Consider the following 27,041-nt stretch of genomic DNA (forward strand, 5'->3'; position numbering starts at 1 on the left):
AGTATATGGTAGCATGTTGGCAGTTATTGACATCTCAGGAACAGGGTGTTAAAAATGGCAGCAACTATGAGTCTAGAAATACAAAATGGGATTTTTAAAATGGATCCAGTTCTCAAAATGCACATTAAATACGGAATGTGGAATAGACAGATCACTTTAAAATCCAGCAGTTTAGGCTTCTATAATCAGCAGTAGCTTCTGCAATCTTCCCTTTCCAGCAAAACCAGCAAATTAATACTTGAATGATTCATCACAATCATTAGCACAGAAATCGTAAAACATCTGGCTGAATGTTTTTATGCTTCTGGTTTAAGGTGGAATGCAAAGTCATCAAAAGGGTTGTGCATGTTGAAACATTAGCTGCAGCTGAAAAAGTTGTAAATCTAGGTTTAAAAAAGCATAAAACCTAGCCTGGAACCATTTCCAGCTAAGGTTCATTTTCTAAAATGACAAGTATAGCTGAGGACTTTTTTGACTTCTCTAAACCTATCTTTACTAACCTGACACTGAACCATTTGGGCTTTGCAAGTATAGCTAACTCTGGTTAGTGGTGGCATCTTCCCACAACGGCTTACAGCAAAAATGAAGCATGACATCTAAATGTATTCATTTTCAAGCAACTTAAATTCAGACATAGGAGAAAATTATACATACAGAAACCTGTACAAAATGTTTCTTAGAACTCCAATACTTGGCTACAAATAATGTAACAGAAGATTCTGATTTTCTCTGTCATCTTAATGCCATCAGACCTTTTTTCAATACTCTTTCTCTGTTTGCATTTGAGGTATGATTCTGAGAAATATATTGCTCGGTCAAATAACGTTGATAGAATTCAGTCCTTCTAAAGGAGTTTATCAAAGAAACTACTAAGTAGCTTCTGAATAAACACACCAAATTCCTGTGCAGAAATTTTAAACAGAACCAAATGATGTAATTCAATTGACTTTAAAACCTAAGTGCTACTGATCTTCTGTCAATTTTAGGTTGTTCATGCTCTGTACCTCTTTTGAAATTTGATTTAGCTTTGAAGCTATGTTGCTGCTTCATAAATACAACCAGTGGACAGGGTAATGACAGCACACTTGATGTATCCTGGAAAACACACCAAAGTGCAAAGCCCTTCAGCATGTGGAATAGACCACCCTGCACTAGTGATTAAAAAAAAGCAGGATACTTACTTGGGAGAATTGTTTTGTAGCGATTCTTCCGCACCAAGCCTGGAATATCATATTCCTTTGGATCAACAAAGTTCATTGGAATTTCCTGCTCAAAAAAAAAAAAAAAAAAAAAGCAAACAAACAAAAAAACACAGAGTAGATTGTATTATTAGATTCACAAAAGGAATAAAAAAATCCCAAACCCATTATGTCCTGGCTGTGAGGGAGGTAAAGTGATGAAGTCAACCGAAACATATGGTGCTGTACTTCTAGCAATTTACCACCAATATTTGATTGATGTTTCCTTTTACTGTCACTGGCTTTCTTTTCTGAAATCCTTAACATGAAAACGTTCATAGTGACTAATTCATTGAGTAATATGCGAGACAGCATTATGTTAGCTCCTAATATTATTAGAACTGAATTGCAAGTGTAGGCACAGAACTAAGTAAAAGGTAGTACGTAACATTCTCTGCTCCAAAAGCGATGGACCTCAGACACCATCCATTCTGACTCACATTCCTTCTTCCTCCCTGAGGGTGGAAGGAAGTAATTTGCTAGTGACTCTCACCAGCAACAGATGACGACACACACTATGACAGGTTGCTGCATTGATCTGATACCATAGAGCTGGGCAGGAGCATTTATCACTCATTTTGCTCACCGCACTTTACAGTTCAATGGGCAAGGACAGCAAAGAGGTGTTCAGGGATTACCTGCTCTCTACACTACAGTCCTAAAGAAAACAATAAAGGAGAACCTTCTTATTCTCCAGTACTCATATCCTGCAATTAAGCGGACAATGCCAGGCAGGGACAAACAAGACCCTTCCACCAACTGGAGACACTAGACATGTGATAAGATGGGATGTGCAAATCAGCCTCAGCAGAGAAGCAGCTCATGGAGCTTAGGAGCAGAGATGGTCAGCACAGCTGCAGCACATTGAATTTGAGAGGCCAGTACTGGACACACTGGTAGTGAAGTCGGGAAGTTATGATGACCTGTTAAATTCTCAAGCTTTAGAAGACTGCCTCTTATACAGCACTGAGCATGCTGTGGGCCTTAACCAGAGGCAATTAATTATAAAGGATTTGGTGGAAGTAGTTTCCTCTCAATTTGAGGAGCTGCATGGGAGGCGAAACCTTCATGTTTTCCTTAGTTATGTTGTGTTCGGTCATCCACAACTCTACTTGAGCCAAGCTCTCTGGAGCTTACTCTCCACTCAAATTCTTGCTGAAATCAAGAGGACTTTGAGTGATTAAAATTCTAAATCTTGTAAGAATTTCAGGACTTAGCCCTGCAAGTGACACCCCTGACTCTTCTTCAAATGTCAAGCATGGCTGCTTGCTTTGTTACGAATTTGCACTTGGAAAACCAAGCAGGCTAGACAGAGACAGAAAATACAGACTGTAGAGCTAGTGGTAACTGTTTCAAAAAGAAATCTAGTTTACATTTTTAATTAGAGAAGTTACATTTTGATTAAACAGCATTTTTACCTACACTTCAGTTTTCAGTAAAGTATGAAAATGACCTGGGATGGTTTGGCTGTTGATCTTCTGAACAGAAGGAAAACTAATTCAAAAGTTCTCAAAGAAAGGAAACTTATTTCTTCTAACATTGTTTTCTTTGCGTGAAAGCTACAGTGGGCCTCAGAGACTGATTAAACTGCATATAAGATTTGTTCAGCAGTCAACTCAGACACTCATTAAGTGACCACTTCTTCCCTTGAACAGCAATAGATGCTTTATTTCGAAACTATCACAGATTACCTAAACAAAAGCTTCTTTTCTTCAACTTGTACAGCACACTAAGTGAATTAAGGACCACAGATATCTGTCAGCCTTCTTTAAAAAAAAGAAAAAAAAAAAAAAGACCAATCTATCTCATATCTCTGAATCTCAAGAGCAAGTGACACTTGAAGTGTCATAAAGGGGACAGGCTGAGAAAGATTCAATGTTGCAAAGTATTTTCTTTCCACTCTGCTGAGATCCTATGCTTAAGAGAATCCTAAAAGCAACAGACAAAGCAGTTTACAGCTAGTAAATAATTTCTGTGCAGAAGAAAAACCAGTACAACATACTTTCTAAGGCTCCAGCTGAGTGACCTAGCCATCCTGTGCTTCAGTCATCTGGAGAACATTCAGGCAACTTGGAAAGTAGCTCCATGCCAAACATTCAACAACAAAGAGCATGCACTTGGACTAATTTAATCCCTAAGGCAACTCAAAATTTCAAGAAGCTGTGTCTATAGCAAACTAGGCTTTTCTTCTATATTTCAGTGAAGAAGTTGGATTTTGCATTAACTAGTAGCACGCTGAGGAAGAAAAGAGGAAAGGGAAAGAAAAAAAAAGACAAACTGGTGAAAACAAGACTTTGCTGTTGTTTCCAGAACGAATTCTGTAGTTTTTAAGAGAAAAGATCATTGAAAGCTTTCAGACATTGCCATTTCAAAGGATGATGAATTTGGGGATTTCGTTTAGTGCTTTACTGATCGAAGTGGAATTTTTATGTACTAATTTTAGTCCTGCGGAAAAGTAATAGCAAGGCTCATAGAATACAGACAACATCCCATTTTCCTGATGCTCCTATGAGGAAAGGTCGGATACTCACAAAGAACTCTGCCTGGAGTATGAAAGGATCCAGAGCTTTCTTGTGCAGTTCCTCTTCAGTAAGAATGTTTGATGCTGTCTGGAGGTATTCTTGAGCTGACTGTTCCCGTGGTGACATAATATAGCCAAAACCTTGCTCAGAACAGCCTGGGGTACACATATCTAGCGTGAGTGAAACATTTGAACCTCTCCTGCAAAACAGAGCAATCAGTTAGCTTACAACAGGATGGACTTCCCCATCATTACCAGCATGTGTCAGCAACAAATGCAGCCCCAATGACAGATAAACGACAACTTTAGAAAAGCACCCATCTGGTTCTATGTATATTATTGTCACTACCTTTGAAAAATTGGCAATGCTTCTTGTCTCAACAAGACTGAAGATCATTTTGTGCACTGGAATACAAAGGCCAATATTATCAAAGTGTTTTCTGTAGTAAGGTAACTGTATTTTCTCACCTAAATGGAAGCATCGAAGGCACTGAGCAGGCAACTGGAGGAAAAGTTTTCATACTTGTGTAAATCACAAGGCTAAATATGGACACTTTAAACATCACAGGTGAAAAGCTTGGTCCTAGGTTTCTTCAGGCCAGATCCTACTGAATAACCATCTCTTAGTAGCCCAGACAACATCGGGGGGGGGGGGGGAATCTTGGGATAAACATTACCAGTTCAGCATGAATCAATACATAAGATGCTAACCTTTACAGTGAACAACTAACCTGTTTAAAAAAAAAAAAAAAAAACAACTTTCTTTCAACGATAGTACATCATGAGAAGGTTATAAAGAAGGTCCCAATATTTTAAGAGTTAAGAGCACCTCTGTTTATAACCTAAGTGGAGGATTTTTAGCGGCATTTATACAAGTTAGCCACAACAACAAAATGAAAAAGCCAAAATGCCTGCATTTGTTTATTGAATATTTTTAAAGCATTCCAAAGCTTCTGTCAATCTCACATATCACAGACAAAAAAAAGACGCAAGTGCCATGAGTGAATGTGTATTTAAATATCGTTAGTGTATTAATGACATCACACCATACGATAAGTACTAGATATAATGTTTATATATCCACACAGTAGACCTATTTTTGATGACTTTCACTCAGCTGGAAAAATCTACTTGGGAACAGTTTTTAGAAGCTGCCGAAAAAGCATGTAAACACATGAGGATGACCAGCTCACAGAGAAATGGGTAGAAGTTGTTACTTGGATCACAGCCTTTTTCTAGATTCAGGAGTTTTTCCAAAAGCATGTGCAGCCAGCCTCCTGCTGTAATTCACAGTCATGGGTAAATGATTTTGGATGAAACATGACTACTAGTGGTAGACACTGAGTCTTTAGTGGTGCTTTTCAAAAATATTTTGACCCTATCATCCTGTGTGCTGTTAAAGAGCTACTACATCCCTCCCCCAAAATAACTGCATTTGATAACAAATGCTTTGGGTTCTTTTAGGGTAGAAGAGGCTACATACGTAAAGGTATGAATAATTCTTCAGCATGAGGAAATGAGATGGTCTCTTCATAAGAGTAACATTCAGTGCTGTTTGAATTTAGCTAGCAACTACTCTATTAATGGTGTGGGTGGTTAAGAATGAGAGGGAAGAAAGATGCAGAAGCAAGATGGATAAAAAAAGAGGGATGGATAGATAGTTTAAACACAAAAACACAAAGGAAGAGTGACCAATGCATGATGTAAATTAAATTTCTCAGAGCATATTCCAAACCCCAAATGAGGTCTGGCTTCTCAAGCATGTGTATATTGAAGAGAAGTTCACTTTATGTCTTTGTATAACACATTCTACTTAGTGAGAGAACTTCAATCAGCTGTAGTCTTTTTCCCCATCCCTACTTCCTTGACAATTTTTAAATTTTAATTCACTACTTTAACTACTTGATATTCACTACTTCTCTTGAAACAGTGAGTATTTTCCCGAAACCAGCTGCCACCTGAGGAGAAATGTCAGCATCTTTAAAAAGAGAGATGGAATGAGATCAAGGAAGCTTCAAAGCACAAATGACTGAAACATTTCAGTCTTGTCCATAACGCAAAAATGACAGCAAAGCTCGCTAATATCAGCAGGTTCAGGGACATGCACCCAAAATTACTGGAATCTCATATTTAAAGCAGAAGAATATAATACAAGAAGACATTTTAGGACGAATAATGTAATCAAGAGTAAAGTATGAGAAAAATATTTTAAGCTCACAGACTGCAAATTAAAAGGCTCTGCTGTAACACTTCACTGTGTCACAGGGAGCTTTCAAAATTCAGTATTATACTTTTTTTTTTTTTAAATGAATCTAAGTTTTACTTTTTAAGTTTTAGACATGAGAATTAACTATGGAGCGCACTCCAATTAAGTTTGAAAAAATGGAAGTAAAGAAAGCTGATACCTTTCTACATTGGGCCCTGCAATAAACTTGTTCTTATTCATAACAACATCACCTTTCAGAATTTTTGTGGGATTTTTATTCTGAAGATTTTTGTTCTGTTTCATGAAGACAATTGAAAGAACAAGACAGGAAAAAAAAATGCAGACAGCTAACAACGTAAACAAAGCTTTCCCATGGTCCACAGAAGAATAAAGGACAGGAACTTTAAATCAACTTTCACCTCAGAGATGAGGATACTAAATCTAGCGTACTTCCTTTTCACTCATGCACACTCTTATGATTGGTAAAATGTAATACAATAATCTTACAGATTGAAGTTCAATCCAACTGAACACTCAGCAACTCTGCTGAGCCTTCCCCTATCCGGCATTCTGGAATTCACACACCTCTGGGCCTTTCGAATTTTGCCTATTACAGGTGACCTATCTGTGAGATGTATGAGTGAAAACAGAAATGCAACAAAAATGAATGTTGCATCACCCCTGCCTTCCTTTCATCTCAGCACTGCCTTTTCCCAGTTGTGCATCTCCCTGAAAAGCTGTTGCTTTCGTGGCTCAAGAAGTGAACATCAGCTCACTCTACAATTCCATTACTGGGTTCATTTCAGAGGAATTAATTTACTTTTTGACTAACTTAACTGATTTAAGAGAATTACAGCAGATTGCCATTTGTACTATGGTTTGCCTCTAGAGTAAGGAGTAATCCTTCAACATGAGTGACAGAAAAAGAATTAACCAGATCCATCTTTCAGTGGTAAAAGCTTTCACTGTCCTATACTGGTTTTCACACTATGCAGTTGCCATCTTGGGGAAGGGCAAGAAACTGATAAAACAAATGCATCTTTCCAAGGAAACAAGTGAGGATTTTGAACAAAACTTGTTGAGAGTCATCTGGAAATTGCACTTGTAGATCAATATCTTGCATATTTAGGACTGGACTGAAAACAGACAGGAAATAAAGCAGCTACTTCTGTTTAAAACCACATTTGAAAGTGACATTCATAAAGGTAATAAAGCTTCCTACAAGGTACAGAACTAAGCCCACAAAATCTGGGACCAAACTTCCCCCTATTCGTTACATCTACCCTACCTTTCTTGCAAGCCCATGGATTTAACCGTTAGAGTAGCTGGATCTGTCTCCGCTTTAATGTCCATTACGCAGTCAAAGACCGGGGTCTCTGGTACAGGATCCAAATCTAGGAAGTCATCCTCATTTTTATCCTCTGTCCACTCTGAGTACGTGAATGAAGGCTGCCGGCTCACAGATTGGCGTCTGTCCTCTTGTAGCGGAAAGGGGGGATCTGGACGGGCTCTGAGCAGATGCCGAAACTGGAGGAAACAAACATTTAAAAACCTTTCTGCTTGATGCCAGCCCTTCCATACAATCTGGAGGATGGGTCATTAGGGCAGCATCCCAACTCACTGTAACATATCAGGATTGGGTAGTATCAAAGAGGACAGGAATGTTCCATGCAGGCAAAGCTTTGTGGTGTGTTACAGGAATTCACATCCACCCATTCAAACCTGCTTTCAGGCACAGAGGTTTCTACAGAGCTGGTTAGGCTGAACTCAGGAATAACAGTGGAAGCAGAATGTGCTTGTGATCATCACATGCAAGCTGTGACACCACTGTCCTTTTGTTCACTTTCTTACCTTTCCTAGATTTGTTTACAAAATCAAAATCTACTACACTATTCCACAAATGATACCTCTCCTGAATTAATGTTGTTTTCCATCTAACAATTTGATATACTTGGGTTAAGAAAGGTAAATATAATTTTCCTGAACTGCACATCTTTGATAACCTGACACCATAGCCTAAATTCATATATAAACCAATCATTTTTAGAGACCTTGAGTTTTAATGCACCTCATTTTGAGACTCAGAATGCCTATATCATCATTTTTTGGCCAGTGGTGAAGCCTGTTTAAAATCAGACAATTAGGTTACAAAGCATGACATAATCACTAAATAATAAATCTTGCACAGTTCTAGGACGTATGCAATATTAAAGTTGAATATTTTGCATTAATGAAGGGATTGAAATAGCATAAACCTAAAAAAAATATCATATTGTTTTGCATTGGTGCTGTGCCAGACTAGATGATTTTGAGATATTATCAGTGGGCTGTTTAATTCTACACATGGGCCATAAAAATTAGAAGTCCATCTCTGAATTCCAGTATCTGAAACTTCATGCCAGCTTTGTCCCTCGCATTGAACTAGGAGCAGTGTCACTCAGGCTAGGATTACACAAAGTGTCTTGTACAGCCATGCAGCCTTCTGAGACTAAGAAGAGTAGGTTGCATTTTTTGAAGTTAATATTTTTCTTTTTCCTTATATAGCTTTTAAATGGGTAGTTGAATTTAGAAAACATGCAAATAAAAAGGTCAAATTTGTCTTCCTAGGCTATGAAAACATGTTAGCTTGTGCAGGATTTTAAACAACAATTTTCTTGTGTGTGTCATGTACTCTTCTTTCTCTAAGCCTAGAGAATGAAAAGTGAAGCAAGTTTTCATTTCTGTCCACAGCCAGTTTTAGAGAATGTTAGATTCTCACAAAGCAGCAGTATTCAGTTGACAGTTATTTCAATCAAAATGTTGTTTCAGTTAATCAGGATACACAGCAATTACAAAAGCAAACAGAAACATGCTTGCTAGACTTATATTCTATACAAATTTGGGGCCAAATCTGTCCTTCACGCTTGGCCTGTTGGGTGGCAAGTGAGAAGCTTTAAGATCTGATTCCATTTTCATTCCCCAAGATGACTTCTGGAGTTTGGCCGTCCCCCAGTACTAGCCATGATTCTTACACATACCATGAGACTGTGATATCCAAGCGGTTCACAATGCAAAGTACATCAGCTCGGCAACTTGATACTGCTGGAGAGTACTGTCATTACTCTAAAAACCTGTTCAGGAGGACTAGACAGTGCTATGTTGGTCCTCTGCAGCAGCTGGAACCTTAACACACCATTGTATAAGGCAGAAAACAACAGAATCGCTACCACAAACCTCAAACACACTACTCAGCCTCTTATGTGATCGCTTGCTTCCCAATGTGTACTGGTATCTGGGCATTCTCTGAAATGCACCTCAAACCATAGCTGAGGTCTGCCCTCCTGAGAAATTTGTTCAACTTGTATCGCAGTCACAAATTCCCTGATACAGGAGTGAGTTATATTTTAGCACGTACACAGACAAGGCAAGACAGGGCCCCAGTTCTCTTTGTATCACTTCTGAAAACCCAATTGACTATCATTTCCTCAGCACTATTTGGTGGCCCAATAGTTATTACTCTACAATAAGGCAGTGAAGTAGCTATATAAGTAAGTGTTTCTTCTCCCTTCCCCAGCGAACTACCAAAATATTAGTGTAAGTTACCACAGTTGCTAAATAAAATATGCATAGGCTGTTTTAACTGACATGCCATCTTGTATACGTGTTGGCATGGGACTGACGTATCAAGTCCATCTATAAAGAAACAAGGGTACATTTGGTGAAGAAAGATTTCATTATAATGGCGCTCCTCAATGTAAAGCATCCCTTTCTATGCACGAAGTCCTTTCTGGGCATCACATCACTTAAAATCCAGAGGGAATGAAAAAAAGATCTGAGTGTACTGGGTTCATACGGCAAGGGTTTGGTGGCAGGGGTCTGTAGGTATGGCCTCTGTTAGCAGAGTCCAGCAGCTGCCCTATGTCAGTTCAGAGCCTCCTCTTGTCAGCTCCAAAGGAAATCACTGCTACCCAGAGCTGAGCCAGTGAGCGATGCTGTTTGCACCTCTGTGAGAGAAGTTCTAAGAAGGGGGCTGGGGGGGGCGAACCTAATGTGCAACAGCAGTTGAGAGAGAGGAGTGAGAAACAACCCCACAGCCCTCAAGGCCTGTGCAGCAGGAGGACAGGAGGTGCTCCAGGCACACAGCAGCAGTTCCCCTGTGGCCTGTGTAGAGGCCCCTGGTGGAGCAGGCTGTCCCCCTGCAGCCCATGGGTCCCACATGGAGCAGACCTCCACGCTGCAGACCATGGAGGAGCCCCCGGTGGAGCAGGTGGATGTGGCCTGGAGGAGGCTGCGGCCCATGGAGAGCCCCCGCAGGAGCAGGCCCTGGGCCGGAGCTGCAGCTCGTGGAGAGGAGCCCACACAGGAGCAGGGAGTCTGGGGGGAGCTGCCACCCGTGGGGTACCGGTGCTGGAGCAGTTTGCTCCTGGGGGATGGACCCTGTGGTATGGAGCCGTGTGGGAGCAGTTCTTGAAGAGCTGCTGCCTGTGGGAAGCCCCCACAGGGTCAGTGCAGGAAGGACGGCATCCTATGGGAGGAATCCTGCGTGGAACAGGGGCAAAGTGAGGATGAAGGAGCAGCAGAGAAAAAGCATTAGGGATTGACCGCAGCCTCATTCCCCTGCACTGCACAGGTAGAAAAGAGTGAATGGGGCAGAGGAGAAGTGGTTTTAGTTTGCTTTTAGTTTCTCACTGTTCTAGCCTGTTAGTAAGAGGCAATTATATTAATCTCCCTATGCTGAGCCTGTTCTGCCTGTGACAGTAACTTGTGAGTGATCTCCCTGTCCTTATCTCAACAATAAGTCTTTTCCATCATATTTTCTCCCCCTTTTCCTTTGAGGAGGTGGAATGAGAGAGTAGTTGTGGTGGAGTTCAGCTGCCCAGCAGGGTAAAATCATGGCACTGAGACAGAAGGAAAATAAAGAAAACTGCCTTCATGCAGCTGTCTGTTGTCCATCAGGCTAGGATTCTAGAAATCCTGCTTAGCTCCATCACTGTGGTATTGCCAGTGTCTTACTAATGATTATTTTAAATCTGATTCCCTAAATACTGGTAGAAACCGATGTTTACAAATTGCAAATCAGCGTGACCAGTGATGAGAAGTAAGGTGACAAGTAGAAATGGACCAAGCTCATATGCTCTCTAAACACCCACTCCTAATGCCACTGTCAGAAAAAAAAAAAAAAAAAAAGGTACTGGGAGAGATAGACCATTGCTCTGCACAGGACATTACTTATGGTCTGGTGCTCTGTGAATTGTCCAGAGAACAGGCTGTCACAGTGACATTTGTGCCTTAATCCACCTAGGACCAGTCTGTTAGTGCAGACCATATGATCACAAAACACAGCAAACTCAACTACAGAGAAGCTGTTATAAAACTGCTTCTGTACAGAAGTTTTAACTAACACTTAATGAGCCCAATCAGTTCTCATTTACACTGGTAAAAATGTTCATTTGCAAGGCAATGCTATAGATTCAAAGCAGTTAAAACTGAGTGAGATCAGGATTTTTGGGAACAAAACTCTTGTTTGAAGTTACTTTGTATCCTAAGAATAGTTTGACAATAAAATCTTTCCATCCACAACAAATAGGCTGGATATACAGAGATATCACACCCCTGCTATTCTGATTTCCAGTTCAGAATGTTTTGCTGGAATGCACACAGTTCATCAAAACCCTCAGATGTCTCATTTTTCTTCATTACTATTTACAGTCACAAAATCACAAGACGAATTTTTGTCCTCAAAAAATAAACATCTGGATAAGGAACAGCAGCATCAAAAAAGCAGAACATTACATAAGCCAGGCTAACTTCCTTGCCTACATCAATGATCACCGTAATGCAGACATTAACACTAACTACTTTGCCTTGAGAACGGTTTTTAAAAGTATATCATCTTACACAGTAAACATAAGATTTTGCCATTGTGCTGCCTCTGAGTGAACTTCACCATGGAATATAATGTGACAAACTTCATACAAGGTGACATCAGGAAGAGCATGGCCAGCAGATTAAAGCAGGTATTAGCCCACTCACCTTGGCACTGGTGCAGCTGCACATTGATTAAATAGCATGTCCAGTTTTAGGTCCTCCAGTTTTAAATAGATATGAACAAACTGGAGCAGGCCCAGTGTAGGGTTACAAAAAGGTCAGGGGTGTAGAGCACATGATCTTTGAAAAAAGTGGAGAGAATTGAGCATTTTCAGTCTGGCAAAGAGGCAGCCAAGGGTGATGCAATGAAAGCCTGGAACTACTTCAATGGCAGGTATGGAGCTGATGCAGCCAGACCCTTCATACAGCTGATACCACAAGGGACAGGGGCCACAAGCTGCAGTTTGGGAAATTCAGATCAGACATTAGGAAAATCTTCCTCCCCAAGCGTGCCATATTGTTAAGGCACGGGTACCTTGAGAGGTGGTACATCTCCTTCCCTGGAGGTTTTCAAAACCTGTGTAGAATAATGCTTGTCTGACTGTATCAAGTATTGGCAATAGCCCTGCTTCAACCAGATGTTGGATTAGCAAACTCCAGAGGTCCCGTCCAACCAATAGTCCTTGTGATTCTATGATACACTTCATTACATTGCACATCACTTAAACTGCATGTACTCAGCATAGCTTCAGCTTCCTGAGCTGCCTGAAGATGCTATAGTGATAGGAGGCCATGTTCTACCTGCACCCCCCACTTTAACAAAACAACATAGAGGGGCAAGAAATGCCCTACTCAATTAAAACTCCTGAAGTGAGAGATTTCTCCCTAGCTTTCCCATCTAGTGCACACCTTTATGCCAATTACACAGTCACACAGAAACACAACATAGTGCTCCTGCTCCCCAGTGGCTGACAGTTAACTAGATTAATTGTAGTCATGCCACTAATATTGTTTTGCAGCTGGGGCCTTGGCCTGTATCTACAAGGGTATTGCAGCTGCAAGTGCCCTGGTGCTCTGCAACAGCTCTTTCTGCCACCTCAGACAACAGATGCTCTGTGGTCAAGTCATAAGGCAGCAATTTGAGATGGTTCCTTTACTGGGCCACATCCCTTCTATTCTAAGTGAAAACATTTTGCCCATCTGAGGACGAAAAGAATAAAAACCATCAGTGTAATCGACAATTCATCAAGAAATGGATTAAGGATAAGTGTAGTCATGATTTCTCTATGTAAGTCATGCCAAAAGTTACATAGAAATTGCCCAGATGTGGTTTTAAAATCATCCTAGGTGTAATGTCAATAGCTTAGGGTAAATTAGACATCTTTCAAAAACCTGCTGAAGAAAGGGCACAAACACAGTTTGTGCAGTACTGTACTTACCAGAGATGCTACAAGTAGCAGTCCTAGAGATGCTAAAGACAGCAGGATATATGATACCACAACACTCCCAATTCTAGTCAGGTCCTGCAATACAACAGAATTGATAATAATTATGAAGTACTTCAGAGCACAGTATAGTCTCTGCATACATGTTTTTTGGCAGAGAGTATGCATCCATTCTTGGATTTTCCATGTGGATTAGTCATACCCTACTCTTGTTTGTGGAAAAGCTACCACCACCACCAGAAAACTGCCAGGCTTTGGAGAAGACTGAAACTATCTGTGAAGGTCTGAAAGGCAGATTCTATTGTGAAGGCTGTTGCTGAAAGATTAAATCTGCTTCCTACCCATAAATATTTCCAAAATTGAGATCTGGATCCACTATTGAATTTTGCAAGCTGGACCCAAGTTTCATTGCCACAGTCAGCCTAATTTTATCTCTTGGCAGAAGGCTCTGAATTAAGTTTAGTACTGTTCCTGTGTTTGTAGGTCCTTACTAAAAACACAGCCACAGAGGACTCTCCTGCATTTTCCATGCATTCTGTTGAATGTCATCAGGTTCATTCGCAGTACTTGCAGTGAAATTCATTTTAATGCCCGAGTCGTATTTAAGTAGTTCAGAGTCCAGCCTCATTCTCAGCAATATGTGCAAAATGCTAGAAAGAAATTCAGAGTTAAGAGTTTTATTTAAATGTCAAATTTCTTTGCCTTTACTGTTCTCAAGTATAAATTTATACTGTAGATAGTGCTATAATAAACAGTTCTCAAAGATATGCATGAACATCTGCACAGAGTCATACTCGGGGTGTTCCTGTGGTGCATTCTAGGAATCACTTTCCTCCACACTGAACTCACAGAACATTTATTTTCAGTTAAAGTCCTATAAATCAACAATTTTGTAAGGAACAATTTGTTAATGATAGGCCCACTGCAAATAAGATACAGGCAATGCTCTATGAAGAGCTTTGATTATGCATCATAATAAATCCAACCAAGCAAGGACAAAGAGAAAGTGCTTCTTTCAAATAAAGAAAAGAACAGGTGACATGCAGCTCAAACACTGTTAAGGGAACACAGAAAACAGTCTCCTCTGTACTTCAACCACAAGAGGCACTGACTCAGATTTCCTGTTTGTACTTCTTAGCCTCCTTTACAAAGATCATGTACAATGAATCTAAACATTCTGATAACAATTATATTTCACCTGATTTTTGAAAGTAGCTGCTCACCATTTAATTAAGGTTCTGTCCATGCTAGCAGAATCTGCACTGGGTATAATTACCCCAGTAATTAATCAAATGAATCATACCAGTATATGTGTCATTATGTCATGGTGAGAAGTTAAGCAATTTTACTGAGGTAGCTTTGAAGATATAATTGTATCCATACTCCCAGTACACCTGAAATACTTGTACCACATCCAGATATGCTCTAAACACTCAAAAAAACAGAATTTTGTGACAGAGTATCTTGTGATCTGCACCCTTTATGCAGTTTCATTCATTCTTCCGAAATTTAAGTTCTCATCAATTCTAGTAAATGAAGTTCCAGCTCTTCTTTTATGTCAGCTAAGCCTTATAGGGCTGACTTCTCATTGCTTTGTTTCATTTGCAATCATTTGTACATTATAAGAAAATCCACTGAGCTGATGTAACATCATAAACAAAAATTTAGCCCTGTTTCTTGAAAATAAAATATTAAAGTGCTTTCAGAAAATGCTTTTCAGAACATACACACAATGCAGTAGTCACAACATTAATCTGAGTACATGTGTATCATACATGTAGTCTAAAGAGATATTGGAAACATCATCCAAAGGTACTGACATCAACCATATGGTCAGAGAGAAGAGCACAGGGACTTACCTCCCCCTGATCTGACAAAAATCGTTCAAATGGGGTAAGCAGGTAAGACAGTAGGTCAAAGGCATTCTGAGCTACTGGGATGGTCCCATAAGTGCTGTACCACAGCATCATGCAGAGAAGCTGTGCAATCAATCAGAAAATACATAATGAGTATCCCTCATTATACAAACATTCATTTTCATTTCAAGACAGCATAATTAACTAATTTAGTTCTCATTGATTTTATGTTGATCACCACTTTTGCTTTCAGAAGTCAGATATTTTCTATGCTGTAGCTTAACAACAATAAGAAGACTGAGGGCTAAATGCTCAGCAAGCATGAACTAGATGCTTATCGGTGAGTTCAGCAAGCTTACTCTGATCTATACTAGCAAAGTGATTGCCCACAGTAGTCTGTGTATCAAAAGAGAAGAGATCCCTCTGATTTCTGAGCTTTCAGCATTATCACTTTTAAATCAAAACTGGAATTCAATGAACTTGGTGTTATTAAAACGTCTACCTCAAACTATGCAAAGCTCTCACAAATAGCCATGTTCACATACTTATCCCTATAAAAATATATACACACACATATTGAAGCATTTCATTTGAATCACAAGGTTGCTACACTCACCACAGTTAACATAAAATGACAAAAACAATGATGTTACATTTAGCACTCTCACAAAGGGGTATACCCTCACTTCCTAGCACAAAGGACACACTGGAATGAACCTTAAAGGGTATATTTACCAGTTCACTTTTTAATAAGATTGTTATTTACCCCCAAACATATTAGCGGCAGAAAACTGATCAGTTGTGAGATTGGCCATTTTACAAAGGAGGCATTTTCAAAGGGGCAGGGAATGGGATGGGAATTTGGGACATCCAAAGGCAAAGGCTGTTTGCAAAGCAAGGCTGTGGGAGGTGATTGCAGCTCTGTCCACTGCTATGTCCACCACTATTGAGGAGGAATCCTCACAAGACAAGAAAGCTTGAGAGAAGGGTCCCAGCATTTCAAACTGATGACAAGCTTCCTTACCAGTATCTGTGAGAGGACAAACAGATACATGTTGTCTCCAGTCATGAATCCATTCCACCAGGCAGCCCAACCAAGCAATGCTGTTTTCTGGGAGGCTTTCAGGGACTGCTCTTTCCTGTTCAGCTGTCCTTGTTGTCCTTCAGCTTCATCCATGGACTCCATCGCAGCTGGATTGGAAAGACCTTCACATGAAAATGACATGTGCAGGGAATGAATAGCACATAACCCTGCAGCCACTGCGGAGGCTGCAAGAACTATTGTTTTCCTAAAGACGATGGTTACCTCTCAGTTCTGCATCAGTAAGTGCGGCTCAGGATTGCGAGCGTCACACTCTATTAGTGCAGCTGTATTCACCTGCCTTCGTCAGAAAAAAGTGAGTGTGGGCGGATAAATTATTTTCCCTTTCTTTCCGGAGGTGCAGATTCTGGGCTTTGTTGTTAATGCATTCTCATTTACATCGCTGTACCTTTTTGTTTTTACTTTTTTTTTTTTAAAGGAACCATCTGTGCTACTTCCTAGCTCCAGCTGCATGATGGCAGAGAATCCATTTTGTCCCTCCCTGCCTCAGTTTCTTCCTCTCCACCTATTTGTCTGTTTTGTCTAATTTGATTATAGATTTCTGGATTTTTGGCTGAGTGTTCTATGGCAAAGGCTAAGTCTAAAAACTTACTTTGTGGATGAATTTGTACTTAAGAGCTATTTTAATAACATTATAATGTTATTCCATTCAATAGAAATATGCACTGGAGTGGTAAGTCCCTCAGTAGCAGCTTTTTGAACACAGTATGCATAGACATTAATTAATTTACAAGATAAAAGGAGTAAAAGATCAGACCTATCCACTGTAAATCATCCTGATTTACACCTTTCCACACGAGGAAAATCCCAAGGCTGCTCTATGTACAACACTATTCTTAACCCTAAATTGGCTCTGTGTGCCTCAGGTAAAAGCCACATTGTTGGCACTTCTGTGGTTGGTCAAGGTCAGGTTTCTATAGAATGCTCTCTTCATCAGATATTTCTCTACAAGTCTTGGAATAGTAACCCTGTGTCGGATAAGCATCCAGAAACTAGCCACAGCTCTAAATAGGCGAAAGAAACATTGGATTCATGTATCATCTGAGGATCTGGTCATCTGTACAATAAGGATTAATGGAAATCTGGCATTCTGATTTCTAGAACACAAAATCGTGAGAGTGGGCAGGAACATGAGCTGTTAATTTCCTACTACTCCATAGTCTTTCCTCCCCTTGCCGAAACGGACCTTAGGACATGCCTCCATAAGAAAACAAGGCATTTGGGAAATGTTGGTGGCTTCCTACAACGCTCTCCATTCCCACAGCTGCTCAACAGCAAGAGGATCATCAACATGCAGTGACTGGGGAGACCCAGAGATGAATCAAAAAGGAGCACCTGCAAGGTACTACCTAGTACTTTCAGTAAAGTTCAGGTTATTTGTTTCTTATATTCAAGATATTTCCACTCAATTTGTGAGAGGGAGTAGCCCCAGCAGGGTATGCTGGCTCTAAGTGGATCTAGGTAGCTATTTTCATTGTCATTGTACAGGTATTTCTCAGGAAACACTAAGAACACACATCTAGAGAGACATACACCCAGGTATGTATGCCATTTTCATATTAATCATACAGCAATAAAATGTGCAGAAAATATGGAATTAAAAAGGTAGTATCAGAAACGTTAACCAGCCTGTATTTCTCAATAGTAAGTTTCCTTTCACTTCCATCTATGCATCCTTACTGCTGGAAGAAAACAGTTTGAAAAATAGCACTTGTTAATAAAAAGCAGACAATTTCTGAAATACAGCTGAAGAGGTCATGGGAACTCTGCCTCTCTGCCCTTCAGGCTCCAGACAGTAGTGCACAGCCCATGACAACCCCACCCTCCAAGAAACACACACAGCCCAAAAGCTGTCCTTCATGTCCAGAGACACTGGCCACATGCTTAACATCTGACCCCTGATACTGTGCTACATAGAACTGGATGCAAAGATTTCCATGAGGATGACACAGCAGTCATGTCTATAGTTAAGGCTGCATTATAATTAATACTTTCAATGTTGGCCTTCATTTTCATATTCCACAATGAGTTAAATTTGAAAGTTTCCAACTCTTCAGACTGCTTCATATCTCATTGGATCTAGATTAGGACAAAGGGAAACCCCCTGTTACTATTTGCCTATTTTTTTTTTTCCTGCTCTTTTTGTGGAATGCTTATGCTATGTGTTTTGGAACAGGAAGTTGAAATTTAGCCAGGACATAATCTTGATGTCTGAAATTATTTTTGCCATCCATGCAAAAGGCATTCACATGTGGCTGAGATAAACCTACAAGAATGTCTATTTACATAGTTTATTATGACTTCCTCGAGTCTCTAACCCATTTTCACTAAGCATGTCCCACTTTTTTTTTTTTTTTTTTTTTTTAAGTCCCACTTTTCCTCCATCTGCATTAAATAATGTACTTCAGTCCCTTAGAATGGCTGAAGAGTCTTTCACTGTCATTCCAAATCCTAGTGATGGCCTTTGTTGGATGCACCTTCCTGAAGCTCCAGATAAAATATGTGCAAACCACAACTAAAATATCTTCGGGAAGACAACCAAAGCAAGGAACCAGAGAATACAGATGTCAAGTTCAGCTTTCAACTAGTTCTCATAAACTCATATTTCATATTTCAGACTACTTCTTTTTTAACTGACCAAAAGCTCGTTTACCTTGTTATGCAGCAGGTAAATAGAATGTCTTCATTTCTTATCTGTAACAGCCTGAGATTTTACAAGGCCAGTCATTTCTAAGCTGGAAGCAGAACCCTGACTCCAGATGACGATGTTAAGGGCACTTAACCACACACCTTCTGGAACAAAGACGTCAAAGTTAGGGGAGTGCTGGGTCCGTAACCATGGGGATCTATGCCTCTCCAGAGCCAAGAATCCCAATTCCCAGTATTCCAGTGTTGTCTAGCAACAGATGTACAATTGTAGGAGTCAAGTTCTTCTTCTGCCCTATGTGAAGGACAATAGACTACTTCTACTATCAGTTAATTTTTTACTGCATGAGGTAGAGATCTGCTCTATTGACCTAAGAACCACAGATTCCTGCTATGCTGAATTGCTTCTGTTCAGCTGCTATCAACAGGTGTTTTCACTGTTACAGTAAAAATCAACAGTGGCACTAGGTCAAGAACTCAAATACTTGAAAACTGTCAGAATTCATATGTGTAAATGTATATATTAAGAATCATGTCTTGGATATACAAAGAATTTAAGTTAGATTAATACAAGTCCACTAAAATTTAGTATTCCAAATCCCAGAATATTAGATTTTAACAAACGTAGTGATGCCCATCTAGGATTTTGTATTGATTTAACTATGTCTATGTTAGACAATACTTCAGTCATCATTCAAACTTCATATTACAACCCTATATTCATGTATTGCTTGCAATAATGGGGTTGGGGTTTCTTTCAGTGCACAAATTACATGTCTCACGAGTGAGACATTGGTAAAAGTTTTCATGTCAAGGTCAGTGGGAAGGTCTTGAGAGAGATGATAAGAACAACTACATCCAGAAGGAGTCAGTTATGCCTCACCTCTGAGCGATTTGACTGACAGTGAAATGTAACATCCACATGATAGCCTCCTGAAACCCTGTCCCATGATACAGAAATTCAAGTTCCACCAGTACTTCTCCTTCGACACAGGGCTAAGAAAAAGGAATTGCTAGAAAAACCCTTTGGAGGAAGAACTAAAAGGGCTCTGATATCTGTATCAGGCATACTCCTTGTTAAAGCAAATTGGAATTTCAAAATAGCACTGTGAACTTGACCATCATCCTTGCTGTTCAGGGAAAAATAACTTTCTGAATCAAACTAGCGATACACCCATCCCGTATTCTTTCCCTAAACACAGCCACCAGACCAAGTTGCCAAAAATAAATGACACAACAATTTGCTAAGGAATGATCTATACAGGGGAACTTCTTCATCCCCTCACAAGGTAACAGTAGGCTTCCATAACTCAGAATATATCTATTTCTAAACCCCCTTTACCTCTCTTTTCTTGTTGTTGTTTGCTTGTTTTTTGACTCTGCATATGGGTACAGACAGGGCAGAAGAATGAAACAAGAATATATACACACTCTAGGAAGAAAGCCACACACTTGGAGTACCAGACTTAGCTGGAACACTAAATGGCACTGTAGTAATGGAAGTATGATGACAATGCCTTGCAGTAACAAATACACCATAAACCAATTGAATGCCACTGTGGACAAGGCAGCAGCAGCTCTGTAACTCAATTGATTCATATTTAGAACCATCACAGGAAAAAAAACAATCCCCTCAACCATGTATCCTCACTATATTTCCTAACAAATAGGAAACACAGGACAGACAACAGCAAGAAAAAACAAGAAGAACATCCACTCCATGCTTCTTACTGTGCGTGCTGTCCTTGTGGCAGTAATGAGCAGAAGTAGCTTGGGGCAGTGTAGCACAGGTTGGCAAACCATGAGCTCTGTGAAACTACCTGCCAGATGCACAAGGTAGAAAGGAGAAATGGGCCTCGCCTATATCACCAGCTCTCAAGCTGCAGCAGCCAGCAGATTGCAGCAGCTCAGCAACACTGTCCCATGTTTGTGCTAGGTGTGAGGAAGATATATACCTTTGTCAACCTGTTTACGTCTCCATGATGACTGTACTTGACAAGAATTTACACTGAAGTGTGGGACCAGAGTTAGGAAGCATTGCTAACTATGAACATGACAGCAATACTTAACATCCAGCAAAATTACAAACACTTTACATCACAGACCTAAATCCATATATAGCCTCTACATCTTCGGGTATCAAAATGCAACTCTCTATTGAAATCACTGTCTCAGATTTCCATCTAATTGCTAGGAAGGTCTGCCATTGATTAGAGAACATTAACTGAACGTATGCTACTGATAGGGGTCTGCAAAGCTTGTTTTCACATGCATTGAAATTGCATATGCAGGACATAACCCTGGTTTGGTACTTCACCTAGCCAGTAAGGAACCCATTAAATCTGCAAGTCATTAGACATCGGTTTCAGTGAAGTCCAGATGCTGTCAAGACACACCCAACATGGATGAGCTGCCTCAGGGAATACACAAACATGAGGCAGCTTGTGCTGCTGGAGTGTGAAAAGACAGCTTCTCTACTCAAGGAATAGAACTATACATGTAGTACTAGTACAAAGAGATGGCCTTAGGAAGCATTCTCTTTTGCTTGCGACACCTTGCAGTATGAGAACGAAGGAAACAGAATAACTAGCTTCTAGATCACGAGGATTTTTCTTTTGCACTGAAGTGGTATGGGAGGAAGTGGGTATAAGGAAGGGGATCTGCCATATTTGCATTGCAAACAACTTGTGGACTTGAATTCCTCTCCCCACAGGAAACCAACCAGTGAGTCACTAACCTACAACTCAAACTTTTACTGATCTTTACAACCAGCCAATCTGAGATATTCATGAACTAAATACAATGGCAGAAGCTATGTCATAACTTACTGATGTCCTTACTGATGGGTACAATTCCTCATGAGGGAAAGGCTGTTTTTTCTTCATGTTCTCTACATTCCTAACTCATCTGACAAGTTACATTAAAAATTACACTCAAGATCTAATGAGCTGTGTTGAAAGCAGTGGGAATGCTAGTTCCACACACAGTTATAATAAGAATGCATCTCTATTTCTGGCTCTTCCATTATTATTTTTTTTATACCTTCCCAATTATGATACAGTACAAACTACTATTCTACTTGATTACTGTTTCCAACAGTCCCATACTTTACCTTTTCCAAATATCTGAATAAAACACTGATTGAGAGAGCATGTAGACCCTGAAAGTATCCAGATGAAGAGCTGAAAAGAAAAACAATCCCACATGCACCTTATAGGTACCTGTATGCGTACACGTGTGTGCACATATCATCTGCATGAGCTGAAAGCAAAGAGTTCATCTGTTCTTTGAAAGATCAAACTCTGGAACAGAAGTTGATGGAAACTTCAGTGACAACAATGCAAACTACAGCTCTGAAACTGAGGTTTTGGTAAGTATGATCACAGATAAAAAGCGCCTACCTCCTGTTGCTTAGTTTACAGAGAAAAATCTTCTTCAGTCCTTTCTTAAGAATAAAACCGATAATAAAATATCTCAATTTTCATTTGTATCATTACCAAAATGCTTAGTTAGACACTGCAATGCCCCTCCCTACTATTAGCTGAAAAAAAAAAAGATTAATTTACCCCTGATAAGATAGAGGACAACCCACACTGAGCATTAGTTTTCCTTTGCACCTGCTTGCCTGTGAGTGGCAATTAGTGCACCTAAAGCCAGCCTTCATTCTGAGAAAGGCAAATGTTCTCTGAAGTTTGTTTAAACAGAAGCACAGAGAGGGAAACGTGTGCCTTCTACAAGCCAGAAAGAACACTGAGATTTATACTTTTCAAGGTCAGCTGGTGGAACCTGGACACTGCTTAAGCCAAACCAACTACCAGAATGGACAGATACATCAAAAGAAAAAAAAAGGAAGCTGGAAAGTCATGCAGAAAAAATAACGATCAAACCAGGCACCAACCTGAGGTCTATGTATTTCTGGTCCAATACCTCTCCTCTTTTACTGGTAACCTTATTTAACCAACTTAGAGAGGTAACTTTCCTCTCTACTTAAGATAAGTTCTGCTAAAAAGAATATGCAGCCCTTTTCCCTGCTGGTGGGCTGCAAAACTCCATCCATAAATGGCCTATTCTCATCTCTGAAGGAACAGGAGCCTGATACCAGAGTGTGTGAGGAGAATAGTTGCCTTTCCACTCAGAAGCTCCCTGCTGAACTGCTGAGTCACACATTTTCTCTGCATTCATTTTCACACTGCTCCCACTCAGTCCACCTGCCACTTCATCTGGGATGGGTGGGAGGAGAGAAAAAGAGGTGAAGTCAGAAAAAATGTTCATGTTCACCCAGGACCATTATTATGACACAGCAGGGTCACATATAAGAGCAAGCCTGCAAGCTGCTAGAGAGGGATGGAGAAGAGAAATATCAGATTGCAAGACAAATTGCCTCCCCCTCTTCTTCTTCTACAAGAAGAGACCGGCCAGCAAACAGATTGCAGACCTCATCTGATTCCCAACTGGTCACTGCTGATTTGTTCCACAAGTTTCAGGCTTCAGACCAGCCCTTGAGATTCCTCCCCTTTTCTCCGACTTCAGAGTTTTCAAGATGCTGTGACTTTTTCAACAGTCCAACAGGCACTGTGTAGTAATTGCCTGGCTGCCACAGGGAAGTGTCACAATGACAAGTGACAATACCTTCTGGATAGACCCCAGTTCCTAAGGCCATCTTTAGCTGATTTGCTGCAGTGGAACTATCCATCAACTGCAATCCTTTTTCAAACAGAATAATATGAAGAGAAAACGTTAGTCCTTTTCCTTTGCTTGATTTTCATGGGAGCTACAACAGGAGTCAACATTTCCTGCCATCTGCTAAATTCTAATGTAAAGAAGGGACCCTGCTATCTGTGGTGGGAAACTTGTTTTATCAAGGTTATAGCAGGCACAGGTCTCTATTACATTGGACTGTACAGTTGAACAGAAATATACATTTAATTAAATTATGAAGGTAGTAATTTTTCTCTAATTAGATTTTTGGACACTTCAGTTCTTAAGTCATTAAAAAAGAGAAAATGCCCAGAAGCTTCCCAGTTTATTCAACTATTCCAAAAATACACCTCTGAAACTGACTTGCAGACTAAACCAGGATTAATTTTCAGACTAATTCTTAAACTAATGCTACTGCTTATATTCAGTAGAAAAACTAGAGGCTTGTTAAGAACTAGATAAGAATTGTTTTATAAGGCAGAATTAGCACTTCAGAAAGTGAGCCTGATTTTTCCTTGTGAGAAGGAATCTGTTCTTAGCTAATGTTTGGCCCCATTTCTCAGAAATTCTTCCAGTGCAAGTTTACTTGCTTGAAAGTGTGCTTGTTCTCTACAGGTCTGAAGTGCAAAATCAAAATCCATTCCAAGAAGATTTTAGTGAAATTGTTTTAACGTGCCTTCCTATATCAGGTCTCTTCCCTCCCTTCCCCCCCCCCCCCAAGAGGCTCAAGAAATAGATCACAAAAAAATGTGATAACTGGTGGGAAAGGAAATACAGGAAAGAGAAAAAGCAAAATTCATAACCATTCTCCAAGTTCCTTACCTCTGTCAGCTTGTTGTTCCAAATAATCAAAAGAGTTTGGAAAGCACAATTTTATGTGACAGGACTCTGGTCTATGAAAACATCGTTGAAGGATGCAGCCTGCCACCAATGACTTTGCTGCGCTAAAGGGTGAGACTCAGAGACCTCATTTGAGCAGCTGCCAAACTCTTCCTTCCTTGGAGAAACCAGCTGCTCAAGACAGAGTCCTGCACAGTGCTACTGACTGCTTAATAGCCCTAGACCATTGAGTATGAGCAAGTAACTTACTTGATCATCTCATCCAATTTCTAGTCTGTAATAATTCACATGAAAGAGCTGCAAGAACATGGCAGCTCACAACACCCTTGGCTGAGAAGGCTAGCTCAGGTGCAAGCCCTGCTTACACGGGAGTGAGAGGAAAGCAAAATCATCAGGCTGTTTGCTCGAGAAAGACAGGCCTCCCAGTTCAGCACGGACAAAACAGTAGGAGCCATCAGAAGCAATAAGAGTGTCAGATAAAGGAACCAAAGGCAAAGTATACGATAGTTACTGTACCATCTGCTCAGGTCTCGTTCTCCTCCAATATTAGTTATAAACTGCAATGCTTCCACTAATAACATGGGAGATGCTCTGAGTTTCCAGTGGAAGGTTAGTTATGCCACTGTCCCCATATAAATCATAGTTCCACTATTAAATCAAATACACATGAGGTTTATTCTTAACAGATCTACTAATGCTTACAGGTCTTAAACAAAGGATGTGTTGTTAAGCACTGTCCTTTTTCCTTTTCTCCTGGGAAACCTGTCAAGTTCAAGAATATGCTATTTCTCATGGCAGCTAGGGCCCCTAGAGCAGTGTTTGGTTCAAAACAATTAAAATATTAAATACAGTGTCAAATTACAGCTCTTGAAAAGTGAATGCAGACCCTCAGCGGGCAGAGGCAGCGAATATTAACTTCCATCACACCCACACATAATTAGCATTTGCCATCTTTCAATCAGGGCTCTATTCAAAGCTTCTTTTGTTTTTGTACAAGGCTTTTTCCTCCTTTCCTATTAAACCCATTGCAGAAGGTCCTTCTCATTACTGCTTAACAGTTAACTGCATTCCCCTTTTTAATATAAAGAATATATTTCTTGGTTATACTGTTTTCTTTGGGGAAAGTATTTCAAGTGCCTGGCAGTAATTCTGGGGGTGCCTTGAACTTTTATAAACAGACCACAAGTTGACTTTCAGCTGAGTTGGTTGCCCCAGATCATTCCCAGCCTGCAAACTCCATTTAACAGGGAAAACTGACACCCACAAAGCAGCTCGGCAATTCTGTAGTTCAAGAGCTGTTGCTTTGACTGCTTATGGATCGACCTTGCACAGGAACATAGCTAGGGAGAATTGTCAACAGGGCAACAAAGAGGCAGATTTAGATGTCCAGAGTTTAATTCTCTTCCTGAGATAGAATAACTAACTCTCCCTGCTCAAACCCAAATGATCGCTTTTGTACCTTCAGCCATTAACAACAGGATATGAGTAAAAGCGCCTGACTGCATAATCAAAAAACAGCTACTTTAATTTAAAACCAGTCAAACAGCCTCTGCAATAGCAGAGTCAATTAGAAGATTAAACAGAAAGTGCATTCTAGTTTCATGCACTTTTGAAAGTATTTAATATTAATACTATCGTTTATATTGGCATTAGCACACTTGTATTACTCAAATAAAGCATATTTCTTTTTTGCAAGTAAAGAACTTCTGCAGCTGCAATGCAAATACCATTGCGTGCTTCTAATTTCTCTTGAGCAACTTCCTAGCCTGCTGACCTGTATGTTTTACATCTGTTTTCTCCTCTGGGAAATGAGAGAGCTTGCACCCTGAAGCAGATGGGTGATATGCTGGCCTCCTGCCAAGTTCAAATGTGAAGATTTTGATGCCGTCCATTTGGATACAGCCTGCTTTACTAAGTGACTAAAATCTTACGCCCTGGAGCCATCAGCAAAAACATCTAGGAGACCCACCATCACATTCAACATTTATTCCAATGACATTCTCTTCCCTGAGTAGAGTGAATTATATCAAGACTAGTCTCAACAATCATCTTCAGCCACAAACCTTTTATACGCCTCAAGGGTACCATCCCAACTATAAGCATTTCACTTTCTTTTATGGATTTAAAAAGGCTATGCTTGCACTGCTTGGCTTCCTCAAAAAATAATATCTTTCAGATGCTATCATTTAGTCACCAGAATAAGCACTTGGTTAGATAAGGGTGTTGGACACCTGGCAACAGGATGTCCACACTTCATTTTCTGTTTCCACCCAGGGCAGTTCCATTATGGGCACAAATGCAAAGGCTACACAATCAATCATTGTTGCTCCGGATCAGTGCTCTGCAACCTCTGTAACTGCAGGCTCTTCATGTTAGGGCCATACTGAGATGCATGCTAAGTATAATATTTCCATCAACCTCTCCTCCTCTCTGACCACCTAACAACACAAAAGCAAACAGTTCACATAGAGGAAGGTAACAGCTCACTTGGTTTCTTGTGTCCAGTTTTTAAAGGTTCCTGTACTGTGCTCATCAACACATACACAAAGGTTTAAGTAGCTAACTAAAAGAATCCAACAGTTTGCCTTCTCATCCTCTTCCCAGTGACAGAAATGTGCACAGGACAATGTTTCGTCTAGCTA

The 27,041-nt window shown here is 40.1% G+C and overlaps 1 protein-coding gene across 7 annotated transcripts in view; it reads right to left on the reverse strand.

The window, feature by feature from the left end:
* Positions 1 to 27,041, reverse strand: part of PTPN5 (protein tyrosine phosphatase non-receptor type 5) — an 82,223-nt gene that overhangs the window by 18,553 nt on the left and 36,629 nt on the right. For 3 of the 7 annotated variants that reach the window (XM_082762436.1, XM_082762435.1, XM_082762430.1), the window contains exons 1-6: positions 16,138 to 16,456; positions 15,117 to 15,236; positions 13,252 to 13,335; positions 7,254 to 7,492; positions 3,770 to 3,959; positions 1,182 to 1,266 (exon numbers count right to left, since the gene is read on the reverse strand). In XM_082762436.1, the coding sequence (XP_082618562.1) occupies positions 1,182 to 1,266; positions 3,770 to 3,959; positions 7,254 to 7,492; positions 13,252 to 13,335; positions 15,117 to 15,236; positions 16,138 to 16,338 (919 nt within the window). In that variant the 5' untranslated portion in view covers positions 16,339 to 16,456. Of the gene's footprint in view, positions 1 to 1,181; positions 1,267 to 3,769; positions 3,960 to 7,253; positions 7,493 to 13,251; positions 13,336 to 15,116; positions 15,237 to 16,137; positions 16,457 to 27,041 lie in introns of those variants that run through there. The other 4 variants (XM_082762432.1, XM_082762431.1, XM_082762433.1 and 1 more) reach the window with 2 other exon arrangements.

This window comes from Aythya marila (assembly GCF_965140915.1).
Source record: "Aythya marila genome assembly, chromosome: 5".
NCBI classification, from domain to species: domain Eukaryota; kingdom Metazoa; phylum Chordata; class Aves; order Anseriformes; family Anatidae; genus Aythya; species Aythya marila.